The 25,667-nt window shown below is 36.3% G+C and overlaps 1 protein-coding gene across 1 annotated transcript in view; it reads right to left on the bottom strand.

The window, feature by feature from the left end:
• The window catches only part of MMP16 (matrix metallopeptidase 16), a gene marked incomplete at both ends in the record, with an annotated part of 163,000 nt that overhangs the window by 76,959 nt on the left and 60,374 nt on the right, over positions 1-25,667 (bottom strand). The window contains one exon of the mRNA XM_084213146.1: positions 3,791-3,939. Coding sequence (XP_084069272.1) covers positions 3,791-3,939 — 149 coding nt within the window. The remainder of the gene's footprint in view (positions 1-3,790; positions 3,940-25,667) is intronic.

The raw sequence follows: 25,667 nt of genomic DNA, 5'->3' as shown, positions 1-25,667 counted from the left end.
GGCAGAGTCAGAGCTGCACAGACAACATGTAAGAGAAGCCTTCTGAAATTGTACAGTGGCCATCTCCACAGTGACCTGATGTGATCCGGAATTGGGCTGTAGGGCGAGGTGCAGCTGGAGATGGAGCCCAGCGCAGCACTGAGAGCAGCAGGGGATGCTGCCTGGTCCAGACCTGCTAGGCTTCAACACCTGGAGTACAGGTGAGCTGCTGGGGACACAATGGGAAATAACATAGCAAGAGAAGAACAGATTGCTCCATCTACATGGAGAACAGAACAAGGCAAGAGAAGCTTGCAGTGGCCAACTAATACAACAAAGAACTGTAAAAGGAAGAAGAGAATTATTAAAACAGCAGTTTGAGCTGGGGACAGAGTAGCTCTATCATTCAGTATGGTGTATTAGTTTGCTGATGAACGTGTGCAGTTTGTTTGTGAATTGCTACTCTTAGTCTTTAATTAAGCATAAGTAGAAAGTTTATATTCCATAAGCATAAGTACACTCGACAGGTACTGGATTAATGTTGTTCAAGTCATATAGCTATTGATAAAATAATGTAACTGTTGATTTGTTACTACCCTAATATATAGCCTTTAACTTATTCTTGTGAGTTGCCGTATAAAATTGTACAGCTATTGATATTGTCAATATTCTAGAAGTGCAAGTATAAAAGTTTCTAATAATGTGTAATGTAAGTTTGAGTAATGAATCAAAGTCAGCACACAGACACATTCTGAAGTTAAATAGAAATTACCCAAAAGATGTTTGTACTGAGTTTACTGTCTTTTGCAAAGGGCCCTGCAAAAGATGGTAAACACAACATTGGTTTAAGAAAAGCCTTAGGTTGATGTTCTGGACTGTGAAAAGCAAAACTAAATCAGAACGTAGAAATGGATGTTCTTACTGTGATGTGTTGCCTAAACATTTCTCTAACTGAAATATGTGAATATGTTATAACATCAATTTACTCAAACGTATATTTCCAGAGATGCTGCAACTTTGTAGTTAAAAAAAAAAAGGGGGAATTATGGAAGCATAGACTGTAAGAAAATAAAGATAGTGCAGAAGGTAGTCTCACACCTGAGGAGTTGCAGCTGTACTAATCACCAAAGATTAGGAATAGGCCTGCCCTTAATAGGCCACAGCTGTGTCCAGTAAGAAGAGTGCCAGAAAAGAGTGAGTTAGCTGGTTGAGAAGAGAGTTGGTGTTTGTTGGCTGGCTATGAAGAAGGAGTCAGTGCTGTGGAGAGCTGCCCATGAGAAATCACTGAGAACGTATGAGCTTTGCAATATGATGACAACAGTCACATATTTCTGACCTAAAGAGTATGTATACTTTCTGGGTAGATGAAAGGGAAAAAAAATTTTTAAATTTTTCAAATAATGCCACAAATGATTAACTGGAAAACAATCTACCCTTTCTTATGCAGTTATATCTTCCATGAATATTCAGTGATGTGAACTGATGGTACCTTGAGGCCAGACTTTAGTTAAAAATCAGGTTTTTATTGCTTTGCTTTTTCAACACCAATGTAAGTGTGACAAGCCTTTAACAATCAGTTCTGTTCCTAACTTGACTCAAGTTAATGCAATTCCAAATATCTAAGTAAGTGCAGCATTCATCCAGCACAGGTTACATGTGCTTAAGAATTGCAATATATCAACGTATCTTTCTGTGTAGAAGAAAGTCATGCATCAAAAGATCTCAAAGACTCAATATTCACCACTTTATAAGATTAATATTTTGGATTACTGCATAGATGGATTTCTTCATCTCCTAAATTGCAGAAGTGAAGAAAATCTTGCTGGCCAAAATGCCAAATTAGCAACATTAACCATCTCCATTTGAGTTTAGAATTTTGGGTTGGTTTGTTTTTTTCAATTCTCCAGCTGATACTCTAAATTGAGATGGCCTCTGCTTTCACTCAGGTTACCCCTTTCTGTCTCTTCTGCAGTTCTGTGAACAGACTATTTTAGTGAAATATATAGTCTCTGACAAAGCTGCTACTAACCTGCCTTGAAAAGGGTCCTGGTTACTGGCAGCACTGTCTCCTCAAAGATCAATCACTGAAGCTGTATGAAGAGCACAGACTCTTCACCTTCAGAGGACCATAAACATACTTTTGAGCATGGCTCTCTCACAGGCATTTACTGCTATTACACTGCATGGTCTAAGGTCCTTTAAATTCCTGAACTGAGGGATGTGTGATCAACTCACCTCCCCTGAGGGCAGTCACAAAATCTGCTTTGTTTTATTGCTTTTCAATGCAATAGAGTGTATGTCAGTGGAATAAAATGATTTTTCCAATCCTGCCAGCATTTTGTGTAGTCTCTTCCCTAAACTCTAAATGATAGAAAAATCATTAATGTCAGCTACTTTACCATAGAAGAATGACAAAAGATGACACATCAGGTTGGGGGTCATAAATGGGAAATGAGGGATGATTATTTCCCTCCCAAATAAGCATTTTAGAGCTTCCCCCGCCCCCAATAAGGATTTTAGAGCAGTAGAAGCATATTTCACTGAGGCAAATGTTGGATAGGCAGTGACAGCACTATTGAATTATTGCTTGCTTTTCAAGCAAAGCAACTTTTTCTGAAATCACAATATAATCTTTATCACAATTTAGCTGAAATGAGTCCAACAAGCACTTCAAATCAGAGAATAGTTTAAGTTTGAAAAGACCTCTACCATTTTTGATTCCAACCGCTATTATGGCACTGCCAAATCCACCATAAAACCATGTCCCTAAGTGCCACATCTACACTTCCCTGGGAAACTTGTTCCAATGCTTGACAAACCTTTAGGTGAAGAACTGTTTCCTAATATCCATCTAAACTTTCCCTGGTGCAACTTGAGCCTTGGCCTGTCACTTATGACCTGGGAGCAGGGGCTGAACCCTGCCTGGCCACAACCTCCTTTCAGGTAGCTGTAGATAGTGACAGGGTATCCCTGAGCCTCCTTTTTTTAGGTTAAACAGCCACAATTCCCACAGCTGCTCATCACAGGACTTGTGCTCCAGACCCTTCCCCACTATGTTGCCCTTCTCTGGACATAATCCAGCACCTCAATGCCCTTCTTGCAACGAAGGGCCCAAAATGAAATGTGGGATTCAAGGAGTGAATCGTTCTCTTTATTGTGTGTTAATAGTGCCTGTTTATTTTTTTGGACAATTTTTAAAATTTGGCATAGCATAGAGTTGTTTGAAAGTGTGCTTTGATTGCCCCATTTTACAGTTTCTCTGTGTCCATTCTGTCACCAAAATCAGACACAGAGCCAGAAACAACTTCAGAATTGCAAAAGGCATGGAAAACAAATTCAATTTTACTGCAGGTTAAAATCACCACACCTGTTTTTTTGTTACGAGAAACCCCTAAACAAATGGGCCAGTGGAGTCTGCCAAATTTATTAAATAGGAATAAAAAAAATTACACTAAAGATTTTCCAGTAAAACAAGACTCCTTCAACTGTGATACATTTCATGGATTCTTGCCAGTTTCAAATGCACTTTCTCCCTTCAACAATGATAACCTTTTGGCCCTTACTTTAGGTAGCCCTGTGATATCTTGTTTACAATCACTTGCCCAAAGGCAGATGTCAGGCAGGTGATGACCTGCTACCATGAAATAAAAAAGCTGAAGAAAATGAAAAGGCAAGGAAGAGAGAAACAATTTACCTCCCCATCTGAAGCTGCAACGCTATTTGGATACTCCAGTTACGCTGCTGCTTCCCAGTTCTATTTTACCCTGCTTGAAACAGAAAAGTCAAGAGCAGTTCAGTACTGGTTACTTACTCAATTGTGTTCCTGTCCACTTTTCCTGTCATATTAATGCCATAGAACTGCTGCATGGCAGCTATAGCTGATTGCATGGTTTCTGCAGAGCGCAACACCGACATTCGGGGGTCAGTTGGTGGAAGGTAGCCATACTTTTGTAACCATACCTGCAATGACAAGTGCAGTGGCTATTAAATAGAAATTAGAGGTAAATAAAATGCTCCCTAGTAATTAGTTGCATACCATACATAAATAAGATTCTAATTCACCAAGTATAAATCCTGCTAGTTTGGGTGCTTTGGGTTTTTTAATTTTATCTGCAGATAAGAAATTCTTTGGGAGTTTTATTTCACCTTCTTTATTAAAGATTCTGTTGCTATAAGACTTACAGAGTTTTCTACCCAGAAGCTATCTCTCTTTAATATCTGAAACTGCCTGCTTCAATTATTTATTTAATGTATTTATTTATTTATTTGAAGCTACAACTTAAGCAGCTAACCCTGTCTCTAGGCATTTCAAGTAGTGTTTTAAGCAGACAAGATATAAATCTACAGTATATGCCACATACAATTGACTGCCCACAGGGCATATAATAATATTCACCACCTACAATAATAAATCCACAATTGCTCACACATTTACACTAAATTGTTCTTGTGAAAGAGAGGGTAGGGACACATTCAGCTTTCTAAGAATAATATCAAAATCACATACTTATAGGCAAAGCAGGTGTCCAGGATATAGTGAAGTAGCAGAGTCTGCCTTCACTTAGAGAAAACTCTCTGATAAGAAAGTTTTACCTTTTAAAATCAAGATGGATTTAATGCCAACTGCTTATGCTCTTAATTGTGTAGAAGTGTGAGGTCCAAGTTACTAAAAGCTTTATGGATTAAAGTCCCTATCTTAAGAACCCTTGGACAAGCCCTCTGAAACTTGCTGTCCTCTTGAGGCAATGTTTCATAAACAAGTAGCTGCAGTTATCATGTTTCTATGTATTCTCAAAATCAAGACTATACAGAAAACAGTGAAAGGCTCTTAAGGAAGTGAGGACACTGATCCAGCTTTAAAAATGTCTTTTCCTTTGAGGGCTGGAAGTGCTCACTAGAATTGCCAATCTTCAGTCAAAATGTATTGCTGCAGTTTCACTCCCCCCAGTAACAAAATATTTACAATTACATAAATATGATCTTCTGTTCTTTAATAAAAAAAATTTTTAAAAAAATCTAAATTTATTCAGCCACCTCTTTTAAACACATCACATCACAATCCACAGATTCTGAATCATTACATTAATGAACATTATCCACTTACCACACCTTATAGTGTTTTGTGAGCTCTCTCTGCCTCATACAACACTTCTGGGTTTTTACCTGTTTGTATATACACTGTTTATATGCAGCCTAACACCAGCCTATGTATTTATTTTCAGTTTTAAATTCATCTTGATGAGTCCACCACTTTAGTTTTGCAGCAGGTTGACTACTGTTGGGGTGCACTCCCCTTTTATGAACACAGTGAAGATGATCACCTCGAATTAACTTATTATTAAGGTTCACTTTACTAACACTGAATGTGTTTATAGGTGAACATTGGTTCAGTGTAAGTAAAAGATCAAACTGGAATTAAAGATTGTGGAAATCTTCAGATAAGTTCAGATATTTCTAATTTAAACATGTTTAACTTAAACACACATTTACCTGTGCAGTTCACACACAAACTCAACAACCACAGAATCACAAAATCACTGAATACTTTGAATTGGAAAGGACCCATAGGGATCATCAAATCCAACTTTTAAGCGAATTGCCTTCAGGAATCATACCCGCAACCTCTTTGTGAGCTCCACAAAACAGAAATACAACAGGACAGGGAGGTATAGACAGGATTAAGACTCAGGCTAAAGTCTTTCATCTTCACATTCTCTCTATATACAGGAATCTTTCAGAATAATAAATTTTGTTTAATAGATGGGAAAATGCTCTTATTTACAATATAAATGAATTGCTACCATCAGTACCTACATACAACTTTACATATTAATACCTTCTTAAACTTTTCAGTATTAAGGAAGAGCTTGTGTACAGTAAATGTGTGCAAGATTTGGGTAAGTACAGAAATTACTTCGTTTATGTCCCACTTTGAAGATGAAGCCTGTTCTTCCCTACATCATTGGGAGGTAGCTCTGAAAGGCCAGACAGAGCCTGAATGTTGGCAAGAGCAATGTAGTAGATAGAAACAAGACCAGGGAACTAAGAAATAAATGTCTGACATGGAGTGGATTAATTTCAGTGTAAACCCATTTAATAACGGGTTTATTTTTATATTCATCTTCTCAAGTCAATGATATCAAAACAAATAGTAAGGGAAGAAAAATAGTTCTGAGTAGTTACAGTTATGTAAAACAGTGCCACCTTCTTGCCACCTTCTCAACAAGAACTTGGTATGCAGACACAGCCCAGGGCTTTTAATGAAGCTTTGAGGTGCTAAGGGCAGACAAAATTGCTTGGTAAGCCTGGGAGGTCACCAACCACCACACCAAACCATCCTCACTGCAGCATAACTGAAGAAGTCACAAGTATGATGTTGCAAGTAAGAAAACTTGCCAGAAGTTAAACCTTCAGATATCTCACTTAGAAAAGCTATTAATACAGAGACAGAAGAAATATCTTGGGGACTACTGCTCATGGGAGAAGTGGAGCAGGGAGAACAAACAGGAATCTAGCAGAGTACCACTGCAGACACACTTGGCAGAAAAGGGAGTTGGCTCAGAAACAGCAGGAGAGGACAGTACAGCCTTTCTCTATCAAAAAGGTCTTACATGCAAGGTAAGTACAGTATGCCACCCCCAATCATTGAACAAAGGAAAGAGACCACCTGGGTCTTCCCTCAGCCTTCAAAATAGCCTAGAAGACACAGCCAACACACTGGAAAGTCATCTGACACTCTGAAAGTAAGTTTCTTTTTGAAAATTCAGACAAATTCACCTCAGGCTGGTGAATGTTTGAGAGCTAGTAGCATTTAGTGTTACAAAACTCTTTACTCTGTCCTTGTGAGAAAGGATTATGAAACAAGAAAAAAGACAGTAAATCTGGTTCTGTAGTTTTCTGCAAGAAGAATCAAAACTTTTTGAAGGACCTTGGCTCAGACTACCAGATATCTGAAATATGCACCTCAGATTTTATTGTTCATAGTCCAAATGCTATGAACTATAAGGGAGAAGCTTAACTGAAAGCCCAGAATATATAGGCAAAACAGCAAAACGAAAAGAAACAGTATGAGAAAGAGAATGAAAGAAAAAAAAAAATCTCTTGGTCTTGTACTTTTGAGGAAAGCTATAAATAATATAAATTATACACAGAAGAATTTTCCCCTCCCCTCAACATTAGATTTAGTCTGCCTTTAAGGTACTTCAGCAATGACAGTGTCTTGGCAAGCCTCATCCTGAGGAAATCTTTGGTCTTGGAACAAAGAAATAGTGAAGTAGATTCCTCTAACAAGCAATGTCTTGGGTGCCAATGGGACCCTTTGCACAGACTCCAAATAAGTGATAGGTTTCATTCCTTTCTACAATTTAAGAAGATAAAATACTTCTACTTCAAGTCAAGATTTTGGGCAGGACTTTCTTGTCCTGCTGCAAAATGAGATCCATGATATCTCTCAGGTAACCACAGAAAAATACAGCAGGAAGGCAATATGTTCCACCATTTCCCACTCTAGTACAGTGCTTTACTATCCCGCTGCTGTGAAGCTTCCTTTAGAGTTTAATCCTTCTTACTAGAATTTAAGCCTGTAACTTTTTATTTTACCTGCTACAGGTAAAGGGAACCAATTATTCATTTCCCCTCTGAAGCAGCCTTTCATGTAGTTGAACTTTCTGATGTGAGTCACTCTTTCTACTATTTTAAAAATGAACTAAAGGAACCTCTTTTGCTTAATCATATTTCATTATCTGCATTAACCTCCAGAGAATCTGAAGCTAAAATCTATCTTTACTAAGCATCTGCTTGCACTAGATTTCTATGCTAGTTCCCATTGTTGGCCTATTAACAAACACTGGAGTTTAGCTTAGTGGTGTTTAGTAGTGTTAGGAGTAATTCAGAAGAATATGGACACCCAATTATTTCATTTTGGAAAGAAAAACAAAAAAAAACCCCATAAGAAACACAAATAAAATTATCCTAAAAATATTTGTATTCCAAAACAGAACTCCAAGGCTTATGTCCCATTCATTTATAGATTTTAAAATTTCAAACCCATGTTTTACACATTTTTTCCCACCAGAAAGGTTTCTTTGGCCTAATTCCACCTTCTGTTCTCATAATCGTAAAGAAAATGAGAAATGGAATCCACTGGTGAGGAAATCTGTGGACATGACCGGAGTTTTTAGAGGACCCGACAGTTCTGCAGGCATCTGTGGAACCTGTAAGTGCTCAGCACATGAGCTATATCACCTTCCAGGTTTTGGGATGTCATTGACTAGATACCTGCAGTTTGGGGGTTTTTAATGACATGATGAAAAAATATTTTCATTTTAGTTTGTAATGGCTACTTATGCTGTGCTGTGTGGATCACCAGGCTATGGAACAGATAGAACTTGATCACATGGCTGTATTTTTTTCCCCTCTAAAGAATAAAAAATGGGCTTACTTAAAGTGTATTAAACACATCAAGGGATCCTAATCATTCAGATCTTTGGTAGTTTAGGAAGAAAGACTGATCTAAAAAGCAGTATGTCGACACCAAACTCTTACTAAAAACAAAGAAAATGGATGTATTATCATTAAAGATTAAACAAGAATATTATTAAGATAATCAGAGTTTCACAGAGATTACTGATTTCTAAGAGAGAAGAAAGCTTAGCAACAAATTACAAACATTCCTGAATGACAGTACATAGTATAAGCTACGATACAATTATGTACTATGAACCTGAAGGCTTAGTAAATCAGTCTAGTAAAGCATAAATAAAAACAATTTCATAAATATCTTCAGTAGTGCAGCTGCAAATAATTATTATTCATGTATTCCTATTCCTGTTTTAGATTTTATCTGCAAACAGAATTCCTTTCTTTACTGAGTAAAACTGATATTTCATCATTTCAAAATATTTTGACTTCTGTTTTTTAGTACACTTCCACCAAAGACACTATAAGTGAAATGATTTTAAGTGTCTGAGTAATTCAGGAGATTTGTATTTTCAAAAAGCATACATTTATAATTCCAATTTATAGAGAACACCCTGGGATTTAGTAGTTGAAGTGCTGATGTAATTTTGAACGGGATTGAAGGCTTTAACATAGTAAGGATAAATAAACTAGCTCTAGAATTGGGATCCATATGATGAAATTTTTCTTCATTTAGGTCAAATAATCATGGCTAATGGTGTGGTTTAATTACAGACCCACCTATCTCAGCTAATACAGACTTTTTAATGACAACTTGATAGACAGTCAGAAATAAACCAAAGTGTTTACACAGAGCATTATAGGAAATCTTCTGATGTCTTTCCTTCCTCTTGCCTCCAGTGCCACCAGTTCCTCATCAGTGGTGTTTTTTCTTCTTAACAGAATACACTGATGTGAATGGGTACATGGTGCATGACATACAGCTAGTAAGAAAAATACTTCCAAGAAAAAGCACACACAGTCCAGGAGAGTCTATCTAGTCTATCAGTAATGTCTACAGGATGAAAATAAGAATTATGATAGATAAAACAGGAGTTTAATGGTCATGATTGGCTCAGTACCCATGGCTTTGAGATAATTAATCCTTAACAATTAAAAAATCAGCTTGCATGTCCAGAGTAAACTGAAGGTCACAAACAAATCCATTTCTTGTAAATTGTATAGTAGTGTGGAAAAGATCTTAAAATGAAGGAAGCATCTTCAGACCAAGAAATTATCTTTTTTGCATGCCAGAAAGAAAAGATTAAAACACCAAATTGCAAAATTTTGTTCTACACTGTCCTAAACTAGAAACCTATTTTCTTGTGAATTATTGTGACAACCACCCCAAGAAACAATTTACATTTTACACTGGAACATCCTTAGACACATTAATTATATTAATCTTTACTGGGGATTTTAAAATTTGTAGCAGGGACATAATAATTCTGTGGGACATAACATGTCTGTGGGATGTCTAGGTTGCAGCCTGCACTACAGTAAATACTTAGATACAGTTCTAGAAGTAGCAGAATTGACCTCAAAGTGGGTCACAGAAGAGGATAAACTTGGCTTCACTGGTTTCAGCATTGCTGCAGCTAGTCAGTTCAAAATTAATTGAGGCACCTCCACTATTCTATTATGTGTCTGACTATTGATTTTTCTGCATTCTAACTACAAAATAGATGTGAAACAGAACAATCTTGCTATATTAGTCTCCAACAGTACAAAACTAGATTTACTAACACATGATACTGCATGCAGCAGAGAGGTGAAAATCTGGAATTTCCCCACTCACATGTATGTTGACAGAGATAATTTTAAAAGGGTACTCCTCTTCTCAGTGAGGGGCAGCTCAAGAATGAAGTCTGCAGTCAAAAGCCAGAAGCTCTGCATTGTAAGTGACTTTGATTCAAACTTGGAGTCCAAGGAGTGACAAAAGTAAAAAGGCAAGATGTATTCAAAACTGTGTGCTTAATTCCTCCCATTTGTAATTTAAGTTTAGTTTAAATATTCGAAATAATTTCCTTTACTGCACATTTACACATGGGAAAATCAGTGTAGCTTGAGAACAGCAGAAGTGGGAGGTGTAAAAGAGCTGTTGGGAGCACCAGGCCAGAGCCATTTACAGATCCCAGGCAGATGGGAATCTACCAGTAAGCAGCAGATGTGAGGTCTACATATGGCACTGTCCCCCAGCAACTGAAATATGCCTGGAACAGAGATTAGACACTACCCAGCTCCAAAGGCAGAAGCTACATTGTTTTATTCACTACTTCTACTGTCTTTGTGGAGAGTGGGTTAGTGGTGTAGTAACTCTGACACAAATCCCTGGCCTGGAAAGAAACTCTTGATCATTTCCTTAAACACATTCATAACTGACTTCAGAACCTGGACCCTATTTGCTAGTTGCTCAGGGAAATTTTCTCACTAATAGAAATCTCTGGCAGAGTCTGGCAGACCCAGACCTGTGGAAATACTTCTGCAAATAAAACTTCTAGTAGATGTAAATACTCAATCATACAGCTCATGTTAGAGGACTCTGTCTCTGCATCTTACTAGAACTTCTTTAGCTTCTAGAAAAGTATTAAGCGCTCTCCAGGGATAAGAATGCTGTATTGAATATTCTGGGTGAATTTGTCCTAAGTGGTCCAAAAAAAAAAAAAAAAAGAAACTTCTAAGGCCATGAGGATGAATAAGGGACTAGAGCATCACTCCTATGAAGAAAAACCGAGAGAACTGTGACTTTTCAGCTTAGAGAAGAAAAGCTCCAGGGGTATCTTATTTATGTACACAAATATCTGAAAGGAGGGAGCAGAGAAGATGGAGTCAGGCCCTCTTCCACAGTGCCCAGTAATATGACCAGAGGTTATGGGTACAAACTGAAACACATGAAATTCCCTCTCCAGTCTAAGGAAACACTTTTTTACTGTGCACTGGCAGCAGGTTGCCCACAGATGCTGTGGTGTGTCCCTTCTTGGAGATACTCTAAAGTCATTTGGATATGGTCTTGGGAAGGGGGTTGGACAGAGCTCTCTTTCTACAATATCTATTCAATAACACCTTTGGTTGATGAATCTCAAACTAACAAAGAACATAGGTGCAACATTGCAACTTTCTGCCTGATAGCTAAGCAATTGTATACACCTGGAAAGAATTGCTGTCTGTTCTTTTGATAACCATAATATTGTGGGGAATGGAGATTGCCCACAAGATTCCATAACCTTTAGTTCCTTTAAGACTCAAACCTTTTACTTTTTTGCCTCTGTCTGTCCCTCTTTGTGTATCTTCTGAGAAGTTATTCACATGTTCCTACTTGGAACATTCTTGATCTTTTCTGGGTTTAGATTTTTCTTTTTCTTTTACGGTTCCCTGTGTCTCATTATATGTAGCCGTGGAGTTCATTAATATGCCTTGTCCCAGAAAACCACCGACTAGATCAAGGTGATAGGCATATAACAAAAACAATGATGAGCCTGGAGTCAGGGCAGTTCTGGTTGAACCAAAGGCCTATGAGGTGTTCCTTGGAAAATCATCAAGAGGAATGTTGGGAGGCGTCACTCATTTTTGCTAACAAAAAGCGAGTGGTGCCTCCCAACGTTCCTCTTCACAACATTGCAAGTATTTAGACAAGGCTTTGAACATATAAACCAATATATAAATGCAACTGTTGTTTGGTGGTATATCAAAAAATAGGCAAGGGGTCTCAGAAAGTCTTTCACCACTTTCCAGAAGATCACCCCATCTTGTCATTTCCTTGGTATTAATCTTTGACCCCTACAGCTTTGCTCACTTGCAAGCTGATTATTTTCATCTAATCCAAATATATATTGATGGCATAACTTTGACTATGCTTAGCATCACAATATTTTAGGGCAGAGTTGTTTATTCTTACAAAAAAGGCAAGTAAGGAAATGAACAACTAGGGAAACAGAATTTGCTCCTTAGATCCTACAGCTTAGTACTTGCTTGAACTTTTGTTTCTTCTGGTTTAGTTTTCTCAAGAGAAAGCCTATCTCTCCTCGGACACATATTCTAAACAATCAAAGCAATGCATTTCATCATGAATTCATGAGGACTGCCTTATGAATTCATAGCTGGAAATGACCACATATTTTTTTAGGCTCTGAGAATACCATTGCAGGCAACCGTGTACTTTAAAAGGGAGGTGTGCACATCACTAAAACTTAAAAAAAAATATGGTTTTTCCTCATAGGCTATAAAATCATTAGCAGCAGCAGCAACACCAGAAACAGCAACTTTACACTTCTGTAAGAATGAAGTAAGAAATCTTGGTTATTTGATATGCCTGTCTTACATGGTACTAATTTAAATTAAATAGCAGGATGTAAACCAAAACAATAACAAAACCAGCAGTGTATTGACCAAAAATAAAGTAATGATCACTTTCCTTTTTATATATCCCAATAGGTTGTTTCAAATAATTTTACAGAAGTACCAAAACTTTGTTCTAAAACATTTATGTAGGAAACCAACAGATGGTGGTGTGTTACTTTAAAAAGGCTTGTGGGAAGGTAGACCATTGTAAAAAACGAAAAGGTCAATCTACAAAGTTCCTTTGGGGAAATGATTAGTTGAACCATTTTTGGCTCTTGGCATTTGAATCCATTAGATAAATAGCTTTACTATTATAATTTATGCAGTTGCAATTTACAACAGTGAAATAGATGAAATGCAATGTAAACATTGCATAAAGGACATGTGACTTGAACAAACTTTTTTATCTATCTTGCCTTTATTTAATTTTCTTCATTATAAGAGGTTTCTCTGATTTTATAAACTTAAGAAACATATTCTGAACCACTGAAACATCACTAAATAGCTACATAAATGTTTACTGAATAGATATCAATATTATGAATGGTCTTATATTATGGGTTAAACTAAAATTGCATTAAAGCAAAAGAACAGAAATGTAACAGCACAATGCATGTTTTTGTTGATTTATACTTCCAGGTTTTTTTACTACACCTTTATAAATAAGATTGCATGTAAATTCATACTTTACTACACATAAGCAGTGTTTAAAAGTTTGTCTGTAGAAAACCAACTAGCTATGCCAAAGTCAAGAATAAAGCTGCCTTCAGTGGTAACAGGAGGTATTTAACTGAGCCAGTTAGTTCCTGTATTTGGATGAATATCACTTTTATTTCTTTCTATGTATTTTAAAGCAATTAATGATGTCATGACTATTAGCAACATAAAATTTACCGCAGTATGTTTGTTTACCACAGTCAAAAGTTTTTTTAAATGTAAATATATAAATATATGCTATATCCACTTGTAACTTGAACATTTTTTTTTCTTCTGCTTTTCAAAGTCAGATATATAAGATGCAAAATTTCAGATCCTGGACTTCCTTGCTGGACGTCATTGCATATTTTAGAAATACTTCCTTTTTTTGACTGGTCTAAGATTTGTGATATTTACAGTGCTGTTATAGCTTTTGAAAAATCTGATTTATATTTTCCTGCAGAAATCTGTAGATAGAAGATGAATGTGGATTTTGTAAATACATAAAATTGATGTATGATAGCAGTTTGTCATTTCCCAGGGAGAGATAAGAAGACAATGTAATGAACAAAATTGGTAATTCTGTCTTTCTCAAATTACTTTATTTGGTCCACACAGCAGAATGAAAACAAAATAAAAGTAAATACTACAACAGAACATTTAAAAGAAAAACCTCATAAAATCTGCAAGGAGGGCAGGGAGCTAATAAAAAAAGGAAGTAAATTTCCCAAATTGTATGATTTCTTCATGAGGAAGATGGACAACACTCCAGCTCAGCCACTGTTTTGCAATGAACACAGTCAGTTCAGCTACATCATGAGTGCATCTGATCAGAGGCCTCAATGCTGAAAAGGAAAAGGCAGTACAGGAAATAGCTTGTCCTCTATCCCATACTCTTTTGGTCTCTGACTGATACCCCAGTTTTGAAAATGCTGGTCCCGTAGAAGAGCTTCCATGGGATATTGATCTATAATTAATGTTTCCCACTTTCATTTCCAACATTCTTCAGAAAATGCCTGTGGGAGATGCCTCTGCCACAGGGAGGGCAGGGATCAATCAGAACCTAGTGCTGCCCTTTATACATGCTTGCTCCTAATGATTCTCAGTGATAGTTCATGCAAATTACATCTGTCTTTGTTTTCCTCTGCTATGTGTGGTTCAAATGAAGCCACATAGTGCCCTGTAGCTAAAAAGGTAACAACAACACTGGGTAAACATTTTTATCTTTTTTTACTCATCTTCAGCAATGATCACATATCTTTCATTGATCCTGTTTTAGCATGGATCACAATAGATGAATAACAGTTGCTTTTCTGTACAGAGTTCAAATCTTATGCAGCAAGAAAAGGTGAATTCAGTACTGGAATTTATAGCTTTTGACTACTGCCAATGACGTTAAGGTGAAGGAAAAAAGACAGAAGGTATAGAGAAAACTATCTCGCTTGCTGTAATAAAGACACATAACTTCCAAGGTAAAATACTTCTTTTCCTTGAAAGAAAGTCTGCATAAATTAGTGGCAGAATATGACCAACTCAGGCTTGCTCTATTAGCCTCCTACTTTCATAAAGACAAAAAGATCCTTATACATCATTTGGTGTCTATTTTGCTTGCAATACACTAACTCACCAGCTGTTTGTATGCCTCCTGCAAGTAGCAGAAAAACTGAATATATTTCAGTACATCTGCAACTCTCCTTTTTATGTCATCCTCTAAATTCTATTTTTGTTAAAGGGCAGAATTACAAAAATAGAAGGGGGAAGGGGAAGTGGTAGATTGATTCATGTGAGGGATGTGACAAGGTGATTCCTGCAGGCAGAAAGGGACATAGAGTAATTGCTTCAAAGCAAGCCACAGGATTATCTTTTATTAGCTCCCCTATGGGCTATGGTCATGTGTTTTACAATTTTAAAACGTAGTAGAACAATTTCAGCTTTGCTTTATTAGGACCTGATGCTGTGAATCCTTGAGTGCACTCAGTAGCCATAGGTTCAGATGGATGCTTAGAGCACTCAGTGCCCAGCTCAACTCAATCAAGCATCACTACCAACCAACAAGATTAGGATTTATCCATACTTACGTATATATATTTTTAAAAAAATAACTTGCTTAAAGAAAATAATTTCCTTATACTCATCACTGGTAATATTTGCAAAGTTCAGATATTTTAGAAGCTGGATTTTTTTAATAAATACATTGCAAACATGCAGATAGAATCATAATGGCAGAAAAGGCTAGGGAAAACTATATGGTATGCTTTTCTGTTTTCTTCTTCCAAAGGCATGGACTTCTATGAAATTAAGCAACCTAGTACATTTTGAAAATTAAATTTGCAATTAATAATTATCACAGGTTCTGTATTCTCATAGCAATGCCATTAGTATCTTAATCCTGCAAATACAATATTAAGCATCCCAAGCAGCAATTTATTTGATATTAATTTGTTTTTAGTTTAACCTATGCTTTTTAGACTTGGTCTACCACAAACTAGAGGCAAAATTAAAACTTGTTTAACCCATTCAGCAATAAAATCCAAATTTCCAAAAGTACGTATACATTTTTTAGAGATACAAAGTGAAAGTGAGAACAGATTTTAAGTTTTAAAGACAAGGGTGTTGTCCTAGGTTACAATATTAAGATATGTTCTATTCCCATCCTCAAGAGCTGCTGAAACCAGGAGGGGCATTGTTTCTTCCTCATCTCCTGTTAAGGGGCCCATCAATGCCTTTCCCTGTGACTCAGAGATAACTCCCATTTCTCTTTAATGGACCCACTGCCTGACTCCAGAATGATAACAGCCCACTGGGAGATGATCCGCCCAGGGGGGAGGAGCTAAGCATCCCCACCTGGATATAATCTGGGATTTGGGACAGAACAGTCAGTTTTTCCACTGGATTCCATGGGAATGGCTGTCTTTTCCATTAGATCTTCAGAGGAAGACTACACCCTTTGTACAGGATCACTGCTCCAACAGAACCACATCTGCCACTCCAGGAGGACAGCAGCCACCAATCCAACTGGACTGCTACCAACACCCTGACCAACAGCGTCTCAGGTTGTATTCTGACTTCGTCAGTGGTTTCTCTTTTGTATTATTGCATGTATTTTGGTTTTCTTTTCCTAATAAATTGTATTTCTGACTTGGAGTCTTTCACTGGTATTGCTTTCAAACCCGAACGGGTGTTTACAACGGTTTGTCTGTGTATGTATTTATACAATTCAGAGAAAAATTATTTCTTTTTTTCAGTTTTGGTCTTGGAAACATAAAAAATATTTTACTGTAGTAATTTAGTTAACAATTTTTAATGAACAATCTGAGTATTGTATTTCTCAACTCCTTCTGGAAGGAAAAAACCCTAGGAAAAGTAGCAGTGTAAATTTTGTTGTACTAAAAAAAAAAAACAAACCAAAAAAACCCCCTAAAAACAAAAAACCAAAAAAACCCCAACAACAAAAAACAAAATCAACCCAACAAAACAACCCCAACAAAACAAACACAACCAACACAAAAAATAAGGAAAAACAAAAACAAAGTTTAAAAAGAAAGAAAAAGAGTTAGGAATCAAATCAATCCTGAATTTTGCAAAATATCAAGCTCTTCTACAGATTAGGGTACCTCAGAAATGCAATTAAGGAACCCAAAAAACCTCCAACCTGAGACTCATATATAGTGAACAAAAAATTCAGATTCCCATTGATGCAGTATCAGCTGTTTAGTATTCATTGTTCTAGTCCATTCTGTACCAAATCAGAACAGATACACAAGATATTTCCAACTGAGATCCTCTAGTAGAGAGTGGACATCATGGAAGAAGTGTTCTCATGATGTTGTGCTGTTTATCTGTGTGACAGCTAAAGTAGAATGAGTTTTAGAAACTTGGCTATGTTTTTTAAATTTCTGCAGGTAAGAGATAACAGTATGTTTTCACACTGTTTAAAGGTGATGACTGTATGATAAACATCTGCAGTATCAATCCCATTTTTATCAAGTGCTACTTCCCTACTTACCTTAAAATTCTGCATCCTACCATCATCGTACCTACTTAAAGGTTAATTTTTTTTAATATATGCTTGCCCCTATAGTTTTTTCTGTAAGCAATTTTTCATGAACAGTAATCTTTCTTCTTTCTCCCAATCTAAGGAATTTTCAGTTTGAGAAAATTCACATTCCTTCAATCAGTTAAATGTTGATTTTTAAAAAGCAAAATTCACATGTAAGGTTACTGTCTGCTAAAACTGATTGACAGTAATTTTTGAAAATATAAATAGTGTTTAGTTTTTCTTGTTCTTAAGGCTGATCCTATTTGTCAATGCAACAACATTAATAATAATGACATTAATGTCCTTACAAAATGACATTCCCATACTCAAATTTCCTTTCACCCTTTTCTAGAATTCTGTCTTTTCTTGATTAATCACTTTCTGAAATTAAGTTCTCAGAACCTAACAAAGAGTATGCAAGAAGATAGTAACAGAATATCTTAATGATATTAAAATATTTTAGGATTTTTAGAATTGTTTTTAAATACCCTAGCATTTTCCTTTTGTAGCACACTGAATGGTTGTTTTTGCTGAGCTGTCTAAAACATTGCCCAGCTCTCTTCCCTCAGTGTCTATAATTAATTTCAAAATCTGCAATGTGTGTGAAGAGTTCAAATGATCCTCTCTAGCAAGCATCACCCCATCAGCACTGAATTTCACCTGCCACCCTCAATAAATTGACAACCATTCACTCCAACCCACACATGCTGAGAACTGAACTACAGGACTCAGCAAGTAACTTCCCCCTGTCTCTTTCTCTCTCTATATCCCTCTCTCTCTCTTGATTCAAAATCTCACCATAAGCTTCTCAGCAAAGTCTTGCATGGTTAAGTGGCTAATTAAGTTTCTAAATTTTAAGAAATTTTCTTTTCACGGGGAAGATGAAAATCAGGATAAAATGAATTTTGCCTAAATGGCATGTATTACTGCAATGTAGAATCAGTTGAGGGAAGTCTTATAACCTTTACTACGGAAGCAGGATGATAAACAGTCATCTGTGAGACAAAGGTTTCACATAATTTTCCTCCTAGAATTAACGATCTCCTGAGAGATAATATTTTTTCATGAAGAGCAGGATGTGACAGGGTACTGGTACAATCACCATGGCAGTAGCTATTAGATTATAATTTTTAGATATCATGATCTAGAAATCACCAGTTTGTCTTCTGTGCCTGCTCACTTTATCTCATTCCAACAAAACACATGAGGCTGTGACAGCAAAGAGGTAAATGTTTCCATAAGAAAAAGCTGTGTTTATTTAAAAGCAATAGCATCACGAGACTTTGGGAGGTCTGGCATTTGAAACCTCCAGAGGACAGTGGAGAAGCCTTAATGAAAAAAACCAGGACATAAGTCTGCAGAGGGACAAGTATAGACCAGTCTGGGGCTGGAAGGATCTGCAAAAGATTCATGTGGTTTTAGTGAGCACTGAACTGCTTTGTAGGGAAAGGGGTCTGAGAAAAACAGACCAAAGTCTGCCACTGAGGCCTCTGAAGGTGTATTGGATCAGCAGCTGTTTACATAAATGACTCTATTGTGCACACAAGGTCTAGACAGGTAGAACATATGTATACAGCCTTTCAAACTTAATCAAGGCCAGTTTTCTGACTTATGATGAAAAGAATATTAATTAAAATTTACTTGCAAATTCAAAATGAGCTATTTGTTTTGTTTCTGTAGGGCACATAGGACAGTCAACATACCAAGTTTTTTAGGTGCCACTCTACATAATGGAATACTTGAAATAAATATTGTAAAATCCTTACCACTAATCAGTGTGAGAATATATATAAAGTCTCTTCCCTATCTTGTGAAGGTCATGAAACATTTCAAATAGTGCCAAGTAGTGCACAATTCAACATTTTAACAGAAATACATGGCAAGACTTCTCTTTTTATTCTACTCATGCTACTTTTTATGTTCTTTTTCCTTATTAACTTTAAAATATAGAAAACTTGTAACAGTAGGAAAGTATCTGAAAGGTCTCCGAAACAGGCTGTAAACTCCCCTTAAAGGACCTCCACATGTAATATGGATCTGGTACCCTCAGGGATTATTCTGCCATTCTAAAAGGTTTCTAGAGTAGCTCCTCTTTCTAAAAAGGTACGTAATTTAATTTTGAAATACTCAGACTTTAATTTGCACACAAGACTGGAATAGGTTTATTACAGAAAGGCTAATGCCATGGACATGTACCCATAAAACCTCTATCATAGAGCTTACATTGTCTCAAAAAAATAGTTTGTCTGAATATTTTGCAGTTTTAAAAGATTTCTTATAGCACATCAGATGGGGAAACAATGGTAATCTCCTTCCATAGATGAGAAACTGCTCCCTCAAACCTCTGACAGGAGACTGAGAGGACATAAAACTCTTGGACAGCAAGTTCCTCCTGGTGCATCAGAACAAACACAGTGATACTTTCCAATGCCTTAAGTTGATTAAACTACTTTCACCTTGATGTTTGACTAAATGGTTTGTAAAATACATAAAATTACCCACAAAGGTAAAGGCTTCAGGACAATTTAAGTCTTTTGCAATAGAAGCCACACGTATAAAAGCACACTTTCTATACTTACTATACATATACTGTTATAAAGTATCTCTATTCATATATGGTAAGTTGTACTTAACTGTTAGCTAATTAATACTTTATTTCCTATTTAAAGATCTATTTTAAAAATTACCCCCATAATGGTTAAATACTAAAGCTTTAAAACTTTGCACCTGTGACTCTTGTATTACTCACTACCTTTACATATGTGACCCCAAAGTCTACTTTGGATCATACATTAATGTCTTAATTTAAAATTTGTCATACTCTTAAGAAATATATTTCTATTGTGCTAATATTACAAACTATGCAGTATCAACTAGCATGCTGTAGTTATTTTTATGAATAATTATAACCTATAGAAATAAAAATTTATGTTTGAGAAAATAAAACAATTAAAATAAGCTGTTTTTTGAACTTATGTATCCCAGAATTCCTTTAAACCCCTTATTGCAGAACTCTGTAGATTTGGCAACTGTTCCTAGTGCATTACCTATAGCTCAACTCTTTTATTTTTGGAGACAAACACATTTTCCTTGGATAGCAAAAGCATCATCCCAGATTCCTCAGGTTTCTTTGAATTCAGGTGTGTGCTATTCAGAAAGATCTTTATATCACACAGATATGCGTGAAAATTTCCTTCACAGGAAGAGAAATCGACACCCTTTGGTCTTATTCTTCTCTCTTCTATTCTAGCCACTGGAATACAAACCCATACTGTTCCTTGTGCCCATGTGGAGGCATTCCCACTGCTCCAGGTAGCATACTTCCTAAATATTAATACTTCTCCAGATGAGAGAAACTTCAAACTTGCCTGCAGTCTATTACAAGGGACTGGCTAAAGAAGAGCCTAGAATGTGAACAAATGCTTTATTTAAAAAAATACAATGGAAAATTTGAGGACTCCTTCGTACCAGCTAAGAATTTTTCAAAGACCATGTTACTCAAAGAGCTTTTTTAACTTGACAAATCTAAGGAGAGTAACAGACACAAATAAACTTCTCCTGTCCATAGTTGTGAGTGGAAGCTGAAGGTGTTTTATAATCCATGATGATAAATACTCTCCTCGCCCTTACCTGTTAAAAGAATGCAGATTTGGGACACGATTTTTTAAATTCCGCTTGCAGTCTAAGCCCTGCTAACACTCAACTTTATCACATCACATCTGCTTGTTTTTCTGAGTCTGACACTTTCACATGTGATTGCACACGTGATGTACTACAGTATGAACTGCTTAAAATGTTCAAAGAATTTAACAAAAATAACATAACAATGGAAAAATAAACCCCAGGTCCTATACAGGAGAGCAGGCAACTTAGGGAGGCTTTCACCCTTGTGATCAAAACCCGCTCATATTTTAACTGTCTTCCACACTCTTATATGTGAAATTTGGAATGCATCTAGGGTTTTGCAGGGCAAAAACGCAATAATAACATAAATAATTGCAACAAATTCTTAAAAGTCCTTAAATAGTAGCTCAGCTGTTTAAGTCTAGAGCATACTCAGAGGCAGAGTGAGAAATCTAATAGTGAATTTGAACACATATTCACTGTCCGTTGAAAGCAAAAAATTATAATCTTGAAATGCGTCCATTAAAATCAAAAACCTGAAAAATTGAATCAAGGCCTTTCATGGAAGGCAGCTGAGTAGGTCAGGTGGAACTGTACACAAGCTACATATTGTGAGTATTTCTTCATTATGCATTTCTGGCCAGGATGGTTATAGCATAATGTTTTTTTCCAAATAAAGCCTTTTTTTTTTCATACAATATATTGTTCATTACTAATCTGAAGATTTGCAAAATATATAAAAAATCATATAAAATGCATATCTTCATGGATAGTTGCACATGCCTGAATTTTATATTGGTCATTACTACAAGATGTTTAAAAAATCTCCAATTGTAAATGAAAATAAGGAATGGAAACAATAATAGAGTCCATATACATTAATAATACAATGCACCTAAACCATAAAAATATATAGTGAGCTATTGAAACCTCAACTAGTTTCTCTTTTTTAATGTTAATTTTGTGACAAAACAAGAAAGCATGGATTTCTCCCAATGAATTTGCAGACAGACTTAGTCTGATTAAACTAAAATACCTTATATGCATTTGCAGCCAGACACAAATGAGTTATGAATTTCACAGTGTGTTTGCATTCTATTTTCATACTACTACTTTAACTGTCTCATAATTTCAAAATACTTTAATCATTATCACTTGACTCTGCTTACTGTCCTTCACAGGCAGTTTTACCCCTGCTATATTATTTAAAATGCCTTTCATTTGATTAAACATACTGCATTTCAGCTTACTGTGAAATTAAGTTTTATTATAGTACACATTTGGTAATTTTTTTACAGCATAAAATAATGAGACGAATTGGCAGCTAGGCAGAAGCTTTAAATTGAGACAGACAGGCTCCACACGCACTGCTCATACCAAGAATTTTTCATGTCCTATTATCAGCAAGAAGCCACATAGACACATAAGACACCTTAAACACTATCATTTTACTGTAACTGAGCCCAGCAACAATGGCCTGACTTTCAATATCTTCCACCTTTGCAACAAAATCTGTGCACACATAGAAGTGCATGTTTCACCATACTCTAATGTATCAAAGAAATCCTTTTAATGTTGCTTGTAACACTCAAACTCTTGTTGATAATTGTGCTCCAATTAATAAAATAAACTGCAAACACAAAGTCTTAAGTTTATGTTATTTTTTCAACACTTGGTTGTGGAAACATGGAATTAAATCCAGATCCAGATGTCCTTCCCTGTGTGTTACAGATTCATGCAAGCTCACACATGAGGAAAGGCTTAGCTTCAAGCACATGAAAGTCAGAAGTTCATTATCTAAATGGGATATTATTAAAATTGGGATTAAAGTGGCCTCACCAGATGTTTAATCTTGTGAAATGCTTAAAAGCAGCACCACATCAGACTTGGTGTCAAATGCTTGCTCTCTTTTTGATCAAGAATTTCTAAACAATACTTTTTTAGTATTTGCAGAATTTAAATAAAATATCACTAGTGTTTTGGAAGGGCAGTTTTTATTTCAGCTGAATTTTTGCTGGCAGCAATTTTATCAACTTTCTGATACACAATAGTGGCATCATAGATGATTTTAAGAGCTGCATTTTCAGATAACGCCCAAATAACTCTCACGGTTTTTATCAGCCTATATTTTACTGACCCAAAATTCAAACACAATCTCAGTGACAAGGGATCTGACAAAGAACCTCTAAGCAATGCCATCTGTGATGAGAATCTGACATGTTCAGCTTTAGAAAGGTCAATGCAGAAGAACAACCTTGCTTGCCATGTCCATCACAACAAAATTCGGCAGTTTGGATGAAGAAAATACTCTCCTTTAGTCTGATCAATCATACAATATTAGGGTATACTAGAAGTATGATGATATTTGCAAATATTGATTTTTCTTTACTGTCACCTTCAAATCTGCATAATACTCCAGTTTGGGAGACTACTTCAAACTGTTTGACATTGTTGAAAGAAGGAATTAGAAAAGTCATCAGAAAAAAGTACTTCAGGAAATAGTTTTCTTTAAATCATAGCATCTAAGATGCCTCAAAGTATTTGTGAAATTATGTTTACTTTAGTGAGAAATTCATATAAGCTTAAATTCTGTTTAACTAGTTACAAAGTTGTTCAGTCAAACAACCCCCAGGCCATGAACCTACTTTAATTGTTTTATTCCTTCATGAGTTACTCAATCCTGTCTATGCAGACAATGCCCTTCAGCAATTTTTCAGAGCTTCTGATCTGCAGGAACACTTTGACCTTCTGTATGCCTCTTCAAAATGTGACAGCAAGGTAGAATTACTCACACTTTGCTTTGCTCAGAGTTCAACTTTTTCCATGGACATGTCAGAAAAATAACTATAGCAATCTGGCAACATTTGAGTCTTGAAGGAGGCTCAGTATTAACTTTTTATTTTTATAGGTAACTATGAAAAATTCAAGTACAAACACTACATGGAAATAAGGATGGATGCAATGAAGCCTGTGCATAATTAAGGAAAATTACGTAGGAAAAAAAACAGTAGAAGCAACATGACAGAAAGGTATAAAGTGCTTTATTGAAACCAATATAAAGCACTGCTTGATCTCTATAGTGCACTAGGTGTAACTGATCAGGCAGAAGTCTGCAAAAGAGTATAAATGTGCCCCAAACTCTTTCATTACCTTCCACTGTTGAAATACTATGCACAATAATGATTCATAAATTATGATTTTTTCTTTGGCAGGATGGAGCAGTTAAGTAAATTTGAATTAAATAATTCATTTAGTTCTTTAAATAGTTCATGATATCTTTTAACCACCAAGGTAACTTACAATAAGTAGATAATAACTTCCAGAAGTACTACATGCTCTAATGCTTTCATCCATGCATAACTGTTCCTCCTTTTCATTTTACTAGCACTGAAAGAAAAATTCAGTAATAGTAATATTTAGCATGCTGACTAGATGATCTCCTGCAACCAATCTAACGTAGCAGCCTACAGGTAGAAGTACAGACATGAAATAAAACTGGACTATGAAGAAGACACTCAAACCTATGACGGTCACCAACCTTAAAAATACATTTGCAGTGGTTAGATGAATCAAATTTGATAAGAATGATTTAAAGATCATCACATCATTTAGCTGCTGTAGTGCCACCTAATGAGCATAAACTGCTAAAGTCACCACAAATATACCACTATTTTAAAGAATGCTTTAAAACGAGTACTCCAAACAAAATATAAAGTGTGGCACTGTGTGGACAGTGGGGTGCCACTCTTCATGCATGCTAGTTTAGTATTTCTAAGTCCCATTGGAATGGTAGGGAGCAAGGAATCACTTAAGACTGACATTAAGTTAGACTGTAACCATATTTTATATCATCATCATCATCATCTGTGCCATAAGCTTCTTTAACAAAATGTAGCACATGAAATCTGGACAATTACTGGTAAAATATGTGGAAATGCCCCTTAGCTCTCTGGCTAGTCCCCCTTGCTTGTGATGCTTTCTAATATGTCATTTTTTCCACAGGGGCTCTCTGTACAAAGAGCAGCTTCTCCTGCTCAGTCAGGGCAGAGTCACATACACACACACAGGTGATGGTGATGGTAGTAGCTGGCACATCTCCGTGCCAAACACACACAGAGGTGGGGCCATTTACAGGCTACCAGCTGTCATTCATCTCCTCTGTGAATAAAGGAGCAAGATGTCATATTACTCTTTTGCATGCTGCTTTGGAATAGATGGTGTCTGAGTTGTGAATAAAGGTATGCCGCAGTTGGGCAGTCGTTGTTCTGGACTACAACAGCAGCAGATTTTGCTACAGCCAAGATCAATTCAGACTTGGCTGCAGCCCATTGCTGGTAGTGTGCAGTTCCACAGTTGTCATGAAGAAGTCCAACTAGAACATTTGCACTAGGGTGATGCCCCCCATCTATTGTGCAATCATAACTACTGCAAGCACCACACACTCCTATTTCAGCTCAGTGACAGCCAGAGGAACAGTGACCCCCATACATCTTTAGAGCGTGAAATGTATTCAACCTTCTGATCCTGACAGCTT

Source organism: Fringilla coelebs (genome assembly GCF_963513975.1).
Source record: "Fringilla coelebs genome assembly, chromosome: 1".
NCBI classification, from domain to species: domain Eukaryota; kingdom Metazoa; phylum Chordata; class Aves; order Passeriformes; family Fringillidae; genus Fringilla; species Fringilla coelebs.
The sequence above is the reverse complement of the archived record's forward strand: the minus strand, read 5'-3'. Positions and strand labels throughout refer to the sequence as shown.